Below are 20,353 nucleotides of genomic sequence, written 5' to 3' on the forward strand. Positions count from 1 at the left end.
GGCCCTCCAGAGGTCATCCACCAACGCAACCAAAGCCGTCTCCGTGCTATAACCGGGTCGGAAGCCAGACTGGAACGGGTCTAGATAGACTATGTGGATCCAAGCAACATGGCCTTTTGTAACTGACAATGAAAATTCTGTCAATTATTATATTCTTATTATTTCTACCTATTTATGTGGGAACTTTATCACTTGAGACTTTCAAGAAAAGATTGGACTGCCATTTGTCAGGGTCTCCTGCTTGAGCGGTAGGGGACGGACGGTTGAGACTAGTTGAGTAGGAATTGAACCTGGGTCAACTGCTTGGAATTTTAAAATATTTTCAGCGTAAAAGGCTTTAAAGTATATTTAAATGTTGCTGGATAGAGGCACAAATTTAGCCTATATTCATATGTTACATTTATACTTTTCAATGATTCTAGTTGAAATTATCAAACATTTTTTTCTTTCTAATTAATGGATTAGTTGATGTGTTGAGGTTTTAAATTAATTTCCTAGTCAAGTTTTTAAACCACTTGAATTGTCGTGTCACACTGCAAAAATGGCAAAAGTAGCACAGCATTTAATTATAATAATTCAGACCAAATTGTATTAGTGATATCTAAATATTCATAATTACAATTGGCATTGAAATGTGTTTTGGAGTTATTCCAAATCTACTGTACTCTTTCCATTGAAAATTAAAGTATCACTAAAGTGAATATTGGTTATTCGCAAAAAAATTCGGTAGCGTTAGAATATCCCATATTAACAAATCAGTGGATAAAGTGTGTTTCCAATGTTTCTAAATAAAATTAACAGTTTTTCACTGAAACAGAGATTTCATTGGAGGTGTGAAATAATGTAAAGACATCTACACATGATATTACATAGCCTGACTGCTGTTCTGTTTTGTTAATGTGTTTATTAATACTATTTGGTTTTGGAAAGAGTAATGTAGGTTTTTAAAAATTGTATGTGATTTTAAATCAAATAGACCATGTTTGGAATTTTCGGCACAGAAAAAACTATGGAATTAGCACAATGTGTTGCAACAACAACAAAAAAAGGAGTACTGTTTTACAATGGAAAAGCAGTGCCACCCTGGATTTAGTCTTGGATTGATATATTTGCTCTCTGCTTCTGAACCGTCTCTTTATCTATGCAATGAAAGGAACTGATTAATATTGTTCCATGTGATTCACACTTTCTTTAGAAACCGACCTTCCGAAAAATAATTATTATTTGTGGGAGGTTTTTTTTTCCTTTTATTTCTTTCCCCCCCCCCCTTTCTGCATATTCAAGCGATAACAAACGGTACGCGTGTAAAAAGAGGAAGAACCCTAAGTTCGCGTTTTCTTGGAAAACTTTAGAAAAGTACAGCAAAATGCGGGAGGGTGGGGGAGAGAGAGGGAGTAGACTGAGGAGTACGGGCTTCTGGACCTCAGTGCCACGCAGGGCAGGGCTCCTTCTGGTTTCTAGTTACTTAGAAACTCAGGGCTTTCTTCGAGGGAGGCGGGCGAGGGGGCGGCGTTTTGGAATCTACGTTTAATTCATATGTTCTGGCAGGAGGAAGAGCCTCGTTCTCGCCTGCCCGGCAATCCGTAACAAGGGAACGGGCTCTTAAAGGGCAAGGCTATGCCTGCCTGGCTTGACAGAGTCCTTTGATCCAAAGAAGCCAAAGGCTTCCCGTAGACCACTTGTCGGTCGCCAGGCGTCGAGGAAGACATGCGCGTCCCATAATGGAGATAAAGGATTCGGGCAGCGTGGTGCTGACAGCCTACCATTCTTACACTCCATCCCGGCTGCCGAGCAGGGTGGAGCAGAGCTTCGTTCCAGAGAGTCCCCCCAGCCGGTCTTCTCTCAGGTAAAGCGGAAGGGGGGGGGGGAGGAAAGCGCTTGGTCCGGCCAGGCGTGCTTCTTTTTTTTTTTTGCCCGGGCGTTTGGCTCTTTCCTCCGCTGCCTGCCTGGCGGACGCTGCCATTGCAGGGGAGTTTTGAATCGCCCTTCGGAAGGAATCCCCCCCCCCTCCTCCCTTCGCCGCTGTCTTACAGTCGGGAGCTGCAGTTAGTTAGTTGCGGCGGCTTTTATCGCCGGTCCGCTCTTGTTAAGGCGCGACCCGAGGGAGCCCGTCCACTCCTGAAGGAATGCCCGGTTCTTCTGGTGGTGCCCTGGCCAAAGGAAGCGGTGTGTGTGTGTGTTGCGCAAATGGCCAAATGGCTCCGTTTCAAGGCACCGGAGAGAGCTTGCAGATCAAGTTTGTTTGCTAACCGAGATTAGCCTGGAGATAACCTAAAAAGTAATGAGGGGACAGAGAGCGGAAGGGACGCGGAAACGGTCACTTATTAAAGAAGAGGCTCAGTTCCGAGTTAGGGAATCAGTTGGCAGACGGAGCGTCCCTCGCCTTCAAACAACCCCCAGCTATTCCCTCTCCCCATCAGTTCAGAACTAGGCTAATGAGAGTAGCGGCCCGCGGAAGGATTTAGGATTGCGGATGGGGGGGGGGTGATATTATTTGCGCACCTGTTGATTTTATAAATACATCTGTCTGGATCTAATTTAGATCAGTTGTGCTCATTCCGAAAGGAGGTAACCAATAATCCGAATACCATCCACCAGTTGACTTAAAACGGTATACAAGATTCTCAACACACACACACACACACACACACACCCGCCACTTCGTTTCTTCCTTCCCCTGCAAGGTAAAGAATTTCACAATATTGGTGTGTATCTTGGAGACATTCCTAACATTTGTCCCAGATAAAATTGCTGATAGAGGAAATAGTTTGGGTAGTATCTTCACCAGCAACATCTTTAGACTCCGTGAAGCTGACCTTTCTTCCCCCTTGGGAATCTGAGTTTGGATAGCCTCTGCAAATTGAAACAATTATAAAACAGAGATGGTAAGGTTGAAGTTATTGCACTTTGCCCTTGAAATGTCGATATTGGTTGCTTCAAAAATAATAGAAAATGAATAAATCAAAGGTAACAGAATCACAATACTGCAATGTTCCAGACCTAATACCCGATATTAACGATAAATTAGCTTATTAACAGGATGCAATTTATTCATTCATGCTGCTTACTCAGCACTTTAACAATGACCAGTATAGGCATGACATGGCTAACTTAATCAAATAACTTATCAAGATAGGTTCAACATTTGGATAGGGTAGTTTCCAATTGGAGTTTTTAAATAGCTTTTTAAAGCCTCTTCTCTCTCTTGTTCTGATTTTTCTATCCTTTATACTTTAATGTTGTTATAAAAAGACACTATTTTGTATTATACCATAATTCTATATTTGTTTATTTATAGTTAAGACACTGCATGCAATAGAAGTTTCAGTCTAAGAATTGGCATTATTATTATAGCTGTATTATGTATGTGTGTTTGTATAATACCTGTTAGCTGCTTGTACAATTTAGAATTGGTTGGAGAGGAAAGAAAAGGTATATTCCAGGTATAATAACCTGGATCTTCCAGATGTTTTGCATCAGTCATATGCTAGTATGTTGTATTGCTCAGGTTTTTTTCTCTTCACTTTTGGCATAAGGAGAACTTTAATGCATTTAAGCATCTAAGATCCTAATGTTGGCCAAAAAGAAGAGTTTGTTAATAAAATAGATAGTTATTTGTCTTGCAGTACCAACCTTGACCATGGAGTTGTATGTGTGTGTGGGGGGGGGGATTCATGTATATGTGTAAAAAGCTGCAGAAGGGAAGTATTGAATACTTGGAATTATAAATTGACATAATTCTTGTACTGCTCTTACATGTAAGGAATGCACCACCTCAGCCCAAAGGTAAACTATTTAAACTATTACTATTTGTTTTGTATATCTCTGCCTGTCCTTTGAGGAGCACAAGATGATGTAATGTAAGGTCAGCCTCTCATTTATCGTCATTCTGTTCCTATGAAATAGGCTGGAGGAAGAGAAAAGAACTAGCTAAAAGTGAGGCTAGAGAATTTTCTGATCAAATAATGACTTCAAATTATATCTTCCTGGTCCAGTTCAAGACTGGATCTCAAGAGAGAGGGGAAAAAAGTGTTACCTAGATCTGATAGGAGATAGTATAGATAGTCCTCACTTACTGACAGCCTCATTCACCAACTGTTCAAAGTTATCATGGTGCTGAAAAAAATAACTTTATGATCTATAGCTGCATTTACAACCTTTATAGTATCCTTCAGTCACATGGCTGTCATGGCAGTTTATTAATATATGACCTGTGCTTAACCTATTGTTTCCCCCCCAATACAAAATGGCAAAAATGGAAAACAAGGTATGAGAAACAATAGAATAGAATAGAATAGAATAGAATAGAAAGATACATTCATCAAGAATCATAAGGTACAACACTTAATGATAGTCATAGATTATCATAGTCAATATAAATATTGACTATGATAAATATGATAAATATATATAAATATTAAGGATACCAGCAACAAAGTTATTGTTATACAGTCATAAGTGGGAGGAGATGGGCGATAGGAATGATGAGAAGATTAATAGTAATGCAGACTTAGTAACTAGTTTGACAGTGTTGAGGGAATTATTTGTTTAGCAGAGTGATGACATTCAGGAAAAAACTGTTCTTGTGTATAGTTGTTCTGGTGTGCAGTGCTCCATAGCGTCGTTTTGAGGATAGGAGTTGAAACAGTTTATGTCCAGTTACAAGGGGTCTGTAAATAAAGGAGGTACAATTGGGAATTTTTATCAAAAGCAATGTGCTGCCAGTGGCAGCTCCAGTACACTGCGTAAACTGCCTGTTGTATTCCCCATTGGGTGTCTGCTTACTCTCTTGTAATCCCTTCCTCCCCAATACTATGGAGGAGGCAGAAAAAAAATTCTATAGGCAATCTTTCCTGTGCCTGATCTTGTTACTCTCCCCCTCCACAAAGCGAAGCGATTGTAGAGAAAGGGATTACAAAAGAGTAAGCAGGCATACAATGGGTACTACACCAGGTTATTTATAGAGTGTACTTATGGCTGCAGGTGCCAGCACATTGGTATTGATGCATATGCCCCATTATATGCCAGCTTATTCTTTTGTAAAACAAACGTTAGTTCATAAGTGAGTAAGTGGGAAATCGTGTGATTTTGACTGTGCTTTCCAGTTTGAAACTGACAAGACTAATCAGTTTTACAGGTTTTTTGTTTTTTTTGTCTCCTAACAACTTTCCACCCCACCCTCAGGGTGAACATTCCAAAGGCTGGGGGAATTGTTAGGGGTTACTATTTAGCAACTACTTCACTTATTAATGGAGTTATTGATTCCCAACTGTGGCTGCTAAATGAGGACTACTAGTATTCCTGTGCATCTTTTGTTACTTTTGTTGATTCTGTTTAGGAACAGAAACACTATACAAAAAGAACCTATATACAAAGCTTCTCCAAACGTGTGTCCTCCACACTATTTGGGACTACAACTTTGAGAATTCCATTAGAACACTTTCTTTTTATCCTGCCAATCAATTGAGATCCAATGATCTCATTCATCAGGCAACCCTAGAGAGGGTATTCTCAGTAAAAGCACTCCAGTTGTGGAATTTCCTCTTTGTTCAGTTATGATTGGCACAGAGCCTTATGAGATTTTCATGCCAGTTTAAGACATTTGCTCAGCCTTTTGTTTCAATTCAAATGTACTGTGCCACATTTATTGTTTTGTATTCTGATTTTCATTTGTAATGCTTACTGTTATTTGATTCACCTCCCAAGTGATCAAAACATAATAATTTACTTATTGTTGAAACTTATTATTATTATTATTAGCCAGGCAAAAGAGGGAAAGGAAACTAAATCTGAAAGTTCTCTCTATGATTTCCCCCTGCCCTACTAAAAGAGACCCCTTCCTATTTGTGTGAAGAACAGTCTGGATCCAATTTAAAAGTATGATTTTGCTCCTAAAGTACCAGTTAAGAAGAATCAGTTTACATGCTTTCCAAAACAGATTCAAAATTGGCTAAAATTCTAAACTTTCTGAAATATGCCCAAAGAGTTACAGTATGATATACAATCTGTAACAAATATATGTGCAAGTAAAACGTTATAACAGGGGCTCTCTGTGAGATAATATGAGCAACACGTTTCATGAGTTCCTGCAAAATTCAGAACACCAACAGGGCTTTAGAATGGCTGTCCTAGTGAGGTTGCCCACTTCCTGCAGCTGTCTGGTTGCAATAGCTAGCTATTGCCATATGGGCAGTCAGAAACTCCATCTGTGTTTCCAAAACATGCTGTGCAAGGTTATATTACCTCAGCATTGGCCTAGTGGAATGCTGAATGCATGAAACAAATGAACTGGTGGTGTCAGACTTCAAAAGACTAGATGCATGAATGTTTTCTAAATCTTTTTTTAATAAATAAATTAATTCTCTTACTTTCTTCCTTATTTATGGTTCCTATTGGTTCATTTGCAGACAGTAATCTGGATCAAATTTTCTATAGTAGTATTAATAATAATCTAAGAAAGCATTAGAAACCATCAGAAAATATCAGATTTGAAATTTGAAGTTGAAAGATTATGGCATAAACTGGTATGTGTGCTCCCAGTGGTTATTGGCCCTCTGCATACCAAATGGACAGAATTTAGAAAATCTGCATATTGACAACATTTTCATCTGTCAATTACAAAAGGCTACACATTATGACATCTTAGTTTGTGGAAAGAACTTCATGCATATGAAGACCAGTTAAAGTACTGGTGATTTTATATTGCTGTGCACAAAATAATCATCTGAGCTCTTTTGCTTGTGTTTGCTGAAGAAGTAAAAACATTAATGTGGAATTATTGCAAAAATTTTACATTGATGTCCATAGTTACTGAATTAAGTATGTGCCGCATTGCATTAGTGTATAATGTTACATACAGAAACAAAGATTTTTAAATTCAGACAATAGGTTTTCCAGAATTGAGATGGCTTTCACCTGTACAGCCAGAGTTTCATTTCAACAGAATAGCTATATCTGAAATATTTTTCTATTCCATCATCTTGAAAGCTGCAAAGACAGCTTTCCAGATTTCAGCTCCCAAAGTTTAGCATTACCTCTTAATTTTAACAGTGATTCGTTGAAACAAGAAAGTTTCAAAACCATGGTTTTTGAAGATTAAGCACACATGACATTAGCTATGCTTTAGTCAACAAATGCAGAGACTTCTGAACAGTTCCTTCTGACCTGTTTAAGAGTAGGAAAAAGCAATTTCATGGCTGAGGTTATAATATCCTGTCTTTATAATGAGCACAATCAGTATAAAATTCTTTATTCCCGATATTTATAATATACATTTATGTTCATAGGTCTGAAAATATTAATAATCTACCTTATTTTAGACAAGATGTAAATAATTTGGCTATATAATTTTTGAAAATAGTTCCTAAAGAAGTTCATCTGATCTCACAGAGGTACAATCTGCTATTCCTTAAGTATACTCCCCACCCACCAGACTTTCATACAAGCAGCACATCCTCTTCAATCAGGTGTTTTTTACAGGCTGGAATGAAATGTGATGTGTGGTCAATTGGAGACCTAAACACTTCCTCCAAATCAGTTTGAAAGTATAGTACACAAACTTTTAGTTGATGGGAAAAGCAGAACACGAATGATGATAAAGCATAAACCACAAACGAATATAAATTAGGGGTAGATTAAGAATGAGCTGTAGTTATTCAGCTCTGGTGTTCATTTGTGATGAGATTAAACCAATAATGGCTCTAGCCAATATTGACCCTTCTGGGAAGAGATTTTGTGAATTAGTAGCCATCAGGAATAAGGCTGTTTCTTCCACATAATATATTAATAACAGTTCCAATAAAAACAGAAAAACTCTCTGCTTTAACAAATTTTAGAACCTGGGCAGATCTTAATATAGACAGAGTTAGATTTTATGTTCTTTGTGTTGCATTTATGAGATGCGTTTAAATATGCTTCATAAAATTATTTGTAAATAAATATAAGATATTTATACTGCTTTATATTGCTATTTATACTGCTTTATAGATTCTTCCAAAATACTTTGTTTTAGGATTTGGCATTCTTGGATCTCTCATAAAATTTTAGCTCCATGAATAAATTCAGAGGAAAAGTAGCAACGATGATCCTAAAATAAAATATTAACTTGATGTGGCTAAAACAGAAGTCCAGCCTTTTTACTTCTATGGGAGTGGTTCTCAACCAGAGGTCACGGACCACTGATGGGATCTGATGTTCACAGGGAATCCACAAAAATTTGAAGAAATGTTATGATTTAAATTTTGAGTTAAGTCTTGGTGGTTCATGGCCATGCTTCATGACCACAAAAGGTATTTAAAGTGGGTCCACGGTGAAGAAAACTGTTGAGAACTACTGCTATATGGCTTTAGGAATAATACAGCTTTTTTCCCTCTGCTTTCAGAATCAACTCATTTATTTTCAACATCTATATATTGCTTGCCATGCAAATCTTTCTTAAGTGTTAAGCAACAGTGAAAACACAACATAAAATGTGGCTAAATAAAACACACAAAGCTATATAATCATAGCCATGATGTGAGAAGTACAGGTATACTATCATGAAAAATGAGATAGAAAAAAATCCTGAAGTGTAATTATGTTGCCATATATACGGTAGGTTATTTGGAAGAAGGAAATATTACCTTCTATTTCATTTGATTTTTAAATATATGGAAATAAAGCATGCATTCACAACTAGCAAATAATAAGTGCATAATGCTCTGGAAAAACTTCATAAATCAAATAGGAATTATGGATTGCTAATACATCAGTACCTTTGTGGAATAAACTAAAATGATTAACAATTCACAAAGCTACTGCAAATTTTAATGGGAAAAAAGTTCTTAAATATTAGAAATACAGAAAAATCAATATGAATTTCAAAACAGTAATTCTTATTTAAATATTTTCTTGAATTCACAATGTAATGGTTCCATAAATTATAAACAGAACTGGCTTCATAATTCATTGCCATCTTCTTTATTTTATATTGTTTCTGATAAACACAATATTTTGGCAAACTTCCTTTGTTACTGTAATTGAGGATATTAATCTAGTTTAAAATGATTCATCTATATTTCTTGAAGGAGTTTATTCCCAAATACATTTTTTTTGCTCTATTAGGTGATATATTTCTCTTTACAGAAATAAAATCAATGTAGCTACCAATCTTAACCATTCATTATACACAGTGTTATATACCACGAAATATGTGTTCTTCTCATTTCTTTACATATTTTGTAAACTCTCTTACACAGGGATAAGAATTAGATCATAATGTCCCAGTTGAGAAAGAACAATCATTGAGTTACAGCATTGGATGAAAATAAGAAATGACATTTAATGCTCACTCTTTTTACAATTGGATCATTGAGAAATTTATGTGTGTACATATGGAAGTCAGTAAGAAGGTCAGTATGTTAGCTGATTTACAAAATGTTTTATAAAGTGAAAAAGCCTTAATGAAGAGAAGGATAAGAAATTTAAAGAATAAAAGGTAATATATGAAGCAGTGTATGGAAGAGGTGGAACAAGGATCACTTTAAGGAATGAAAGGCCGTTGAGAAGAATATAGTTGATGTAAACTAGTTTTAGATGCTTTCTTTTTCTTACTTCAAGCCTTTGTTTTGGATTACTATTTCATACTTCCTTCTGCAGTCTGTATAATGTTGCTTATTCTAAAAGTGAATTATTTGGTGGATTTGTATGTGTGTGTACACACACAAACACACATAAATATACCTATAACACAAAACATTATTGAGATTATCTTCCATCTACTATTTGATTGACAAGCTGCAGAAGAAATTAGTTAGTTTAAACTGCAACTTTTCTAAAAGTATGGTTCAGGTATTGCTGTAAACCAAGATTATAAAGCAAGCAGTGCTTAAATTGTAGCTTCCTGATCTGAGTGTCATAGGAAACCTTTGGTATATAAGAATTCAGGAAGGTGGGTGTATTTTTTATTTTTTTTTTGCTTATGCTGATCTGCAATAATTCACGCAAAGCTGCGGTGAAATGAACAGTGGTAATACAGCCCAGTTAAGGAATAGTAATGGCCAAATATGGTCCTTGACTTATAGCCATTCATTAGAAATCACTCAAAGTTATAATGGCACTGAAAAAATTGACTTACAACTGGTCCTTACACTTATGACCATTGCAGCATTCCAGGGGTCGTATGATCAGAATTCAGGCACTTAACAATGATAGTAGCATCCCAAAGTCATATGATCATCATTTGCGATCTTCTCAGATGACTTCTGACAAGCAGTCAATAGGGGAAACTGGATTGGTGTAATGACTGCATGGCTCATTTAACTGCAGTGATTTGCTTAACAACCGTGACAAAAAAGATAGTAAACTGAGGCACGTCTCACTTAACACCTGCCTTGCTTAGCGCTGGAAATTCTGGTCCCAATTGTGGTTGTAAGTTGAGGACTATCTGTACTACTGGTTTACAACAATAGCCAATTACTTTCTGCTTCACCCTTTTTAGATAGATGAAATAATAAAATAGAATTCAGGACTGCTACTTCAGGCATCATTAACTGAGCATTTTAAATAATGGTATCTATTTTAAAATAGATACCATTATCTATTTCCAATGTGCTTGGAAAAATATGCTCCAAGCACATTGCAAGGCTACTTTATCATGCAAACAGTTCATGGCATATTGTCTCATGAACAACCATTCCTATATATTTCCTTAACAAACATTGATATGGAGAAAATCCACCAAGAAAATGAAAGGTTCTTTGGGTGATTTTTCAGCAGCTTAGTTCTACAGTTCCATCTGAGATACAAAATGATGTCAAGACCCTTCTGTTGAGGTGCTGTGTAAACAGTCTTAGACTATTCTTGATGCTGTTCATTAGACCATAAACTCATCTGTAGACGGGAATTGAATGATTTCAAGTGTCACTTTTTAAAAGTTAAATATAAACATGTGTTTTTCTTAATTATGTATTGGTTTAAAAAGCTATATAATTTGGAAAAATAGATGAAATAAAACAGAAGTCAAGATATAGAAATATGAAATGTTTGTATTTCATTTGGTTTGAGGAAATAATAGCTTTTTTTAAAGACTGGGATGTAAAAGTCACTTTTTAACCAGAATTTTGCAAATCATTAGTTTTTTTCAACTACGAATTATTGTTAAATTATATAGGAAGTTACACTTATAATTAATTAAACCAGACAATTGTAGATTCAGTTTTTCTTATACACTCTACAGACTGATTCTTTGAGACACTGACTAAGGAAATGCAGTATTTATAGTCTTCTATCAAGAATTTCATGTTATGATTGAACTTCTCTGGCTTCTTTAGCATTTGTGCCCTGCTGATTTCCCTGGTGCCTTCATATGCAGAACTTATGGGAAACATCTGGCACTGTCTTTTTGATCAGCTTGTTTGGTTAAACATTTGAGCAGCTGCCTTCCATTTATTTTAACAATGTCACTTACTATACATTGATTAAATGTGCTTGAATTACTTGCAGAAAGAAGAAAAGGTTTATTTCAAAAAATGGATTCAAGTGTATCATTATATTCCAATAATTTTATTAAGAATTATATTAAACAGAAAAAAACAACAGCAACTCATACATACATACATACATACATACAGTGGTGGGATTCAGCCAGTTCGCACCACTTCGGGAGAACCGGTTGTTAACTTTCTGAGCAGTTTGGTGAACTGGTTATTGGAAGAAATCACTAGGGCAGAGAACCGGTTGCTAAATTACTTGAATCCCACCACTGCATACATACATACATACATACATATATAGATATATATGTGTATATGTGTGTGTGCAGAGCTATTAAACATTACCACAAATACTATCCCTTTTTTAAGTATCCAAAAATAATAATGTAAATATTACAAACTAATCCGTTACAACATTGAACATTTCTAGAAGGGAAACTATCCAATCCAGATAACCATTAAATATTACTAAAGGTAGCAATTCACAGTCAAGCCAATTGTATGCTTTTTTTATCTTCTTCCTCCCAGCCATCCTTAAATCCTACAATAAAACAAAGCAGATTTTTTTTTCCTCACAAGAGGATTTTTCTGATTAGTTCAAAGTCTTTCTTGAAATCATTCTCACAAAGCCTTTGAAAACAACTCTCAAGTCACTTCTTTGCTTTGTATTGCAAAGAAGTTACGAAAAGCATTTAAAAGCATTTAAAAAGTTGTAAAACATATCAGAGTTATGGTGCTAAGATGCAGTGGCTGTTAAGTGGATTACCATGTGACTGTGTTTGGTTTTATCACAGTCATTAGATAAATACCATAGTAGTTAAAGAAGTCTGTTTTCTCAGTAGCTTTTTTTTTTTTTTTTTGCTGAAAACCAGAAATAAACCCTGAAAACCCATAAAATATGTTGAAAATCAGAGTTAGGTGACTGAGGGATGCTACCGATGGCCCGAAATGCAAGCCAGTTTCCAAAAAATGCAATCACCAGACTGTGTGTCCATCAGAACTTTGGAAGTAGTTATAAACAGCTCTGCTACATTAAGCCACCTTGTTGTTGCCAGTCATTGTTCAAAGGGTTATATCAGGGGTGTCAAACTCATGTCATGGTGTATCACGTGACATGTCGGGACTTTTCCCCCCTTCGCTAAACCAGACATGGCCATGGCCTGGCCAATGCATTACCCATCTGGCCCGTGGACCGAGAGTTTGACAGCCCTGGGTTATATGGTGTTATACCCATGAAGGTCATGTGTGAATTCTGCCACCAAAATTTATAAATTTTCTTTAATTTAATATATTTGTTTTGAAAAAAAAATCTTATAAATTTTTTAGGAAGCTTCATTTTTTTGCTAGAGAATGAGATCTTAATAGTTTAAAAATGTTTAATAAGATATAACTTTTTTGACAAGTTAAAGAATACCCAGTTTTGCCTCTTAGCATGTTTGAAACCTCTTGTAACTTAACATGGCATTTAGGATACATTTAATAAGGGAGACATACTGTATGAACACCAGTTGACTGTTTGTGTGCCATCAAATCAATGTGAACTGTTTGTAACTACATAGATGTGTTGTCTCCAGAATAATTTGTCTCCAACCTGTTGAAAGAGAGAGAGAGAGAGAGAGAGACAGAGAGACAGAGAGAGAAGGAGGGAGGGAGGGAGGGAGACTAGTCTAGGGTCACCTAGCTGGCTTTCATGGCTTAAGGTGGCATTGAATTCACTATCTTTCACTTTCTAGCCTAGTGTCTTAATCTGGCTGTCCTTCAAATCTGAAGTTAGTTTTCTGCTGAACTAGTTTTAAATCAAGGTAATTCTAACCAGTCATTGCTTCCATTAGAACATGACTTTCAGAATATAACTTAACCATTCCAGAGTATTCACTCAAGGACTCATTTACATACTAGTTTATTTATTTTATTTTATTTTATTTTATTTTATTTTATTTTATTTATTTATTTATTTATTTATTTATTTATTTATTTATTTATTTATTGTAACAATATATACAAGCATTACATAAAGGATTATATAATATATAAACATATATATGAGGAGAAACAAGTTTCTCCTTGAAACAAAAAAGTTTCTAGGAATATATGGCATTTTTACAGGTCTTTTACAGTGAAACTAATGTGGCTCTTGTTTCTAAGTGATCTAGTAGAATTGCTAAGACATATTACCTTAGATAACCAAAGTAGATTCTGCACACAGACCATGTGTACACTTTCTTTAGTTCTTGTTTAATCCCAGGGACTTGTCTCCATTCTCTCTCCTTTAAGTATTATTGAATTAGTCTTATTATCTTACATGTTCCTTAATTTATCTATTCTAGTTATTGTGCGTGTTGTATTGGATAGGCAATAGCCTTTCCAGCTACAGAGCCAAAAGGTATGATATTTATTTTAACTTTGACTATTTATTTTTATTTCTACAATAAATTGTAGAATTTATTCCATGAAATAAAAATTGTGTTCAAATATAGTATATGTTAGAGATATGTGTTACCTACAAGCATGGTAACAATGATCGCCATTGAGAAGTCATGCTTAACAGTCTTCTACAATCAAAATATGGGGGGAGATGCAAAGCTTTTACTCATACTGTTTCTATGCATGTCTAGTTTTCACATGTGCTTGCTGTGCGTCAATTTCATATGTATATGCAAACATACATTTGGTCCATCATCAGCCATTAGCCATAAAGAAAGTGTCTTTTGAACTCCACTTTATATGTGTGTATATATAGTTGCTATTGTCTTTCTGTTTGTAAGCTTTCAGTAAAATTACAGTATATTTTCTATTACTTAGTGTGATTGTCAGGAATCATCAGTCATATCAGAAATGTGTATTTAAAGTCAAAGCTTATAAATATATTTTTTGCTGAAGAAATATTATAAAATGTGATAGGTGTTCAAGCATGAGAAATATTGAAATTATGTTGTGACATTCTGCATTATTAACACTGTTATTGTCAGCAAGTCTGCTGTATTTCCCACCGGTTCTTAACAATGACTGGACAGTCAATTTCCATATACAATTTGTATTGTAGAAATTGTTATAAAATGAAAAAGTTAAGGAAAGGTTACATTTAACAGGTTAGGATATGCAAAAATGAATTGACTGCAAACTGGAATACATAGTGGTGTAATTAAACTGATTTATTGCAAATTCACAACAATTTATTTTCCTAGTAGTTCAAAACGGATCTCTTCTTGAGATGTTAATTGTTTATATAAATTAAAAACAGTAACACACTGTTCTAATTCTCTGTTATTTCTACATAAACACTGAAAAATACACTATTATGAAAAATAGAACATTTATAATATTTATTGTAAATTCAAATGAAAAGTCATTAAGTAGTTATTGGTTGGCGTGGGCAATGCCCACTTAAATTATTTCAGGAATTTTGTGTTGCTAATAACAGCTTCCTTTTAGACTAAGCCTGCCAACTGCAACTAAGCCTGTGTAGGCTGACAAAGTACATTCCTGGCTGTATCAGAATATAGAGAGTTAGACTGCATTGCATTCTCGGTGGTTGGTTTAGATGAGATTTTTTTTTAATAATCAGAATAGATTTTAATATTTTATTGCATCATAAACAGTGTGTATTTATTTTTATTTACTGTGTTTATTATATTCTATCTAAATTTCTAAAGACTACTTTAGGACTGAAAAGACTGTAAGAAACTGAATGCTTTCTTTCACTTCTACATTCTGTGTGTGTCTCAGTGATCTGTATAGATTCACTGGTTGGTCTATGCAAGGAAAAGTGTGTGGTTTTGACATGTAGTCTCTAGATTAGATCTCTTACTTTTATAAACAGCATGAACATGCTTGGGATCAAATTGGACTTTGATTCCACCTGTAATACACTGGCTAAAATTTTCTTAAATTGACTGATATTATTTCTTACTACTAGCAGAAAATGCTGATGTGGCATTGGTAAGGCTGTTTACCTGGTCTACATCTTCTCTCTAGGTATGATGTAAAAGCTTAAACTGACCAGAGAACATAATAGGTGTCAGAGGCCTAGATCTATATTTTTAAGAACCCAACCTATGGTGCCTGCAGTGTGTAAAATATTATGATAAGGAATAAAAGAGTAAGTATGGATGAATGAGGAGAAGGAAGGATTTTGTTTTTCTGTAAAACAAAAGAAGGGAGAAGGATTAATAGAGCCAAATGAAGATGGCGTATTTTTGTGAAAAGGAATTGATGAATACATGTAAGGCAGTGAAGATGTAGATATAATTATGAATGAAAATATGAATCAGTGTCATCTAAGCTGTTGTAGGCATGTATAAAAACAGAATTCATAAGTTAATTTGTTAAGTTCGGGCAATAAAGAGGCAGGAGACCAGTGAGTGACAACAGCTCTTTAGTTTTATTATTTTATTTTATTTAGCAAAACCCTCTTTAAATACTATTTTGGCTGAGGCTTCAACCAATCAGCAACGTGCTAGTTCCCGCCCAAACTTCCCTCCTAAAGTTTAAATACATTACACTCCTTCCCTCCCAGAACGCATTGTACCCATATTTACATAAAATTAGCATGTTATTTTTCCACGTAGTCATGCAGGTAGACAGGGCGTCTCCTAACTCTTTCTGACCTGCGCAATTCATTCTCTGGGAGTGAGTCGAGCTGGTCGGAGGGACTGTTAGTTCCTCCCAGCTCCTCCTCTGGGCCGTCCGGCCCTGGATTATTGGCAGAGTCGTCCCTGCTGTCTTCAGGAGGAACCGGTTGGAGTCGCTGGACTTCATCGGATTCAGATAAGTCCCCCGCTCGCCTCGGGTTTGAGTCAGCTGTGAATTCAAACATTTGGTAGTCAGGGCCTGGCTGATTGGTTTCTGTATTACTTGGTATTTGTTTTCTTATTTGGTCTATGTGGCGTCTCCAAACCCGGCCATCCTCCATGTCTACTACATATGATTTCAGCCCGATTATTCCAAGAATTGTCCCTTTTAACCATGTTGGGCCCTCGCTATAGTTGTGTGCTCACACTGGGTCACCCACTGTCATTTCCCTAGTTTTTTCTTGTATCCCCTTGTACCCATCTGGGGTGTAGGTTGGGTTTAGTCGGTCTAATGGGCACCTGAGCTTCCTGCCCATCCATAGTTCCGCTGGGCTGCGGCCAGTTGTCACACAGGGGGTTCTATGTTGGACTGCCAAGAAGGTATCGATTTTGGTTTGCCAATCGCCTGGACTTATCCTAGATAGCGCTTCCTTGGCGCTCCGAACGAAACGTTCTGCAAGTCCGTTCGTCGCCGGGTGAAAAGGCGCCGAGAGGACATGTCTGATGCCCTCTTCCGCTAAGTACCCCTCAAACTGGTTTGCCGTGAATTGCGGGCCGTTGTCGGAAACTAGGGTGTCGGGCAGGCCATGTGTTACGAATAGGTGCCTCAGGACTGAGATAACTGCCTCGGCCGTCGTGGTTTTCATGATGATGATTTCTAACCATTTTGAGTAGGCATCTACTACAATTAAAAAGGTCTGCCCATGGAATGGCCCGGCAAAATCTATGTGAATCCTGGACCATGGCCCCTGGGGTTTCTCCCACTCTCTAATTGGGGCTGTAGGGGGTAGTGGCCTTGACTCTTGGCAGGATTGGCATTTCCCTACCCTGTCGCTAATTTCCTTATCCATTAGGGGCCACCATACATAACTCCTCGCTAAACTCTTCATCCTCACAATCCTCGGGTGGCCCACATGCAACAGTTCCAACACATTTCTGCGTAATTTCTCCGGGATAACCACCCTATCCCCCCATAACAGACACCCCCCTTGAACTGACAGCTCTGATCGTTTTTTCGCAAAGTCTTTGAAACGCTCACCCGGCGCAGCGGGCCATCCCCTTTGCACCCAACTGATTACAGTCCTTATGGTAATATCCTTGTAAGATGCCCTAGCCACTTCCTTGGATGTGACTGGGCCAGAGTCCAAAGAGTCAATTAGCAAGACGGGTGTCCCCGGGGTCGGGTCTTCGATAGTCTCTGGTAAAGGGCATCTACTAAGAGCGTCCGCATGCCCTAAGTCTTTTCCGGGGCAGTGGAGCAATTTGTAAGAGTATGCCGCTAGGAAGATAGTCCATCGGGTCAGCCTGGGTGAAAGTGCAATGGGTGTTGGGCGGTCGCCCGCTAGGAGTCGCAGTAGGGGTCTATGGTCCGTGACTATCTTGAAATCTCATCCGAATACGTATTCGTGGAATTTCTTAACCCCGGAGACTATAGCCAATGCCTCCCTATCTAGCTGGCTGTAGTTCCTTTCGGCTGAGGACATTGTTCGGGAATAATACGCTATAGGGGCTTCTGTTCCATTCGGTAACCTATGGCTAAGCACAGCCCCCACCTTGTAGGGAGATGCATCGCAAACTAGTACTAGTGGCAACGTGCCATTGTACTGAATGAGGAGGCTATCGCTGGACAAAAGGTTTTTTACCCCCTCAAAAGCCCTAGCCTCCACCTTGCCCCAGGACCAAACAGCTTACTTTGCTAGTAATTTACGTAACGGTTCGGCTATTGTTGCCTTATTCTTTAAGAATACCGCATAGAAGTTGACAAGCCCTAAGAATGCTTGTAATTCTGTTTTATTTTTGGGGGCTGGGGCCTTCCTAATGGCCCGTACCTTGCTCTCAGTAGGGTGAATCCCTTCCCTGTCTATTCGGTATCCCAGGAACTCTACGGATTCCACCCCAATTTGGCATTTGTTAAGCTTAACTTTAAGCCCAGCAGACCTGAAAATGCCCAAAACCTTCCTTAGTTTTACCCCAAGTTCATCTAAGTTTTCGGCTGATACCAATAAATCGTCGAAGTATGGTACCACCCCTGGTAGACCCTGTAACAGTCGTTCCATTAGGTTTTGGAATAGCCCTGGAGCCACACTAACTCCGAACTGGAGTTGAGTGCATTTGAAAGTGCCGTGGTGCGTGACAATTGTCTGCGCCTCGGCTGTGCTGTTATCTATTTATTTATTTTATTTATTTATCAAACTTCTATTTATCTACGGGTAGTTGCTGGTAGGCTTGAGCCAAATCGAGTTTGGCGAAAACCTGCCCTTGCCCTAACGAGTGCAGCAAGTGTTGCACTACTGGGATGGGGTATGCACTCTTCTGCAATGCTTTGTTAAGCGTTGCCTTGTAGTCAGCACAAATCCGGACCGATCCGTCTGGTTTGACTGGGGTCACTATGGGTGTCTTCCATTTTGCATGGTCGACGGGGACTAGTATTCCCTGGCTTACTATTTTGTCTAACTCCCGGTCAATCTTGGGCTTTAGGGCGAATGGGACCCTCCGAGCCTTTAACCGGATGGGGCAACTTGTGGGTCTAAGTTGAAAGAAATAGGGGTCCCCTCGTACTTGCCCAGGCAGTCCTTGAAGACGTCCTCGAACTCCTTCAGTAGTTCATCCTTGAGGTTGACGTCGTTTCTGTAGACCCCGGTCACTCCCATGCCCAAAGCCCGGAACCAGTCCAGTCCTAGCAGACTCGGTAAAGTTCCATCTACTATGGTGATTGGCAGGGTTTTCTTGAATTGTCCATACTTGACTTTGACGGACATGACCCCTCGAACAGGAATCCGATTCCCCTGGTAGTCTTGCACTCTCAGCTTCTGGGTTTGTAGCTGGCGCTTTGCAATGGCTGGCAAGTCCCTCACGAGGGTGTCCCAGGACATAATTGTGATTGATGAGCCGGTGTCCACCTCCATTTGGCACGGCACCCCTTCAATGTATGTTTTGGTAAAAATCTTCTTTTCTAGTCGTGTCGATGCGTGGCCCACTCTCACAGTTGTCTGATTTAACTTCGCGCCCTTTTTGAATGGACCAATCCCGGGCCGCTTCGCTGCTCCCGCGCTCTGATTGGTCGGTTTGAATTTTTGGCGGGAAGGTTGGGGGGCTCGACAGGCCTGAGCTATGTGTCCTTTCTTTTCGCACCGCTGACAAATCGCGTCCTTGAACCTGCAGTTTTTTCGTTGGTGTTGGCCCTCGCAACTCACGCATTCGTCCTGGTCACCTCTCTCCGGCCTCCCGGTGTGGAAAACCTCTTCCTCTTCCTCACCTTCCGATTCGGCCTGGACTTCCTCGCTGTGGACCGGTGTTGTTTTCGCTCCGGCACCCTGCGTTCGGCTTTTGCAAGGTTTCCGCCGCTTTGGTGGACATCTCGTGAGCCCTGGCCTCGTCCAAGGCTATTGCCAAAGTCAGGTTGCTCTTAGACAGCAGCCGCCTTTGCAGTCAGATGTCCCTGACCCCACAAATGAGTTGTTCGAGTAAGGAGTCCTCCAAATCTCTGTACTCACAGTGGTTCGCGGCTTTCCTCAACGCGGCCATGTACAGTCCTCTCGCTGTACCCGTTGCCTCAACTCGAACCATTGGACGAACTTTGAGGGTACCGGTGCGTAGTGCGCTCGAAGTGTTGTTTGTAGTGTTTGCCACGGTACCGATTGTACCGGAGTTGGCTCTGAAAGTGACTCCGCGGTATCGAAAACCTCTGGACCGCAGTGGCTTAGGAAGTACGCTCGCTTCCGATTATCTGAGACTCCTTGTAGTTCGTTTGCTTCGAGGAAACACTCGAAACGAGCCATGTACGACCCCCATTTCTCCTTGGCTGGGTCAAATGGTGCTGGCGGCGTGTAGTTGGACATCGCTAATATCCGCCCTTTGAAACTGGCTGGGTTCGCAAATTCCTTTGCTCCTTCAGCTCTTTTTCCAATCTCGCTGCCTCAATATCCCGCCTTCGTCGCCAATGTTAAGTTCGGGCAATAAAGAGGCAGGAAACCAGTGAGTGACAACAGCTGTTTAGTTTATAGTGAACCCAGCGAAAGACAATAGGCAAAAACCCCTCTTTAAATACTATTTTGGCTGAGGCTTCAACCAATCAGCAATGTGCTAGTTGCC

General features: G+C 38.6%; 1 protein-coding gene across 1 annotated transcript in view; it reads left to right on the forward strand.

The window, feature by feature from the left end:
* Positions 1-1,490: 1,490 nt before the first annotated feature.
* The window catches only part of ARHGAP28 (Rho GTPase activating protein 28), an 83,180-nt gene continuing 64,317 nt past the window's right edge, over positions 1,491-20,353 (forward strand). The window contains exon 1 of the mRNA XM_058178369.1: positions 1,491-1,846. Coding sequence (XP_058034352.1) covers positions 1,722-1,846 — 125 coding nt within the window. The 5' untranslated portion in view covers positions 1,491-1,721. The remainder of the gene's footprint in view (positions 1,847-20,353) is intronic.

This window comes from Ahaetulla prasina, chromosome 3 (assembly GCF_028640845.1).
Source record: "Ahaetulla prasina isolate Xishuangbanna chromosome 3, ASM2864084v1, whole genome shotgun sequence".
NCBI lineage: Eukaryota > Metazoa > Chordata > Lepidosauria > Squamata > Colubridae > Ahaetulla > Ahaetulla prasina.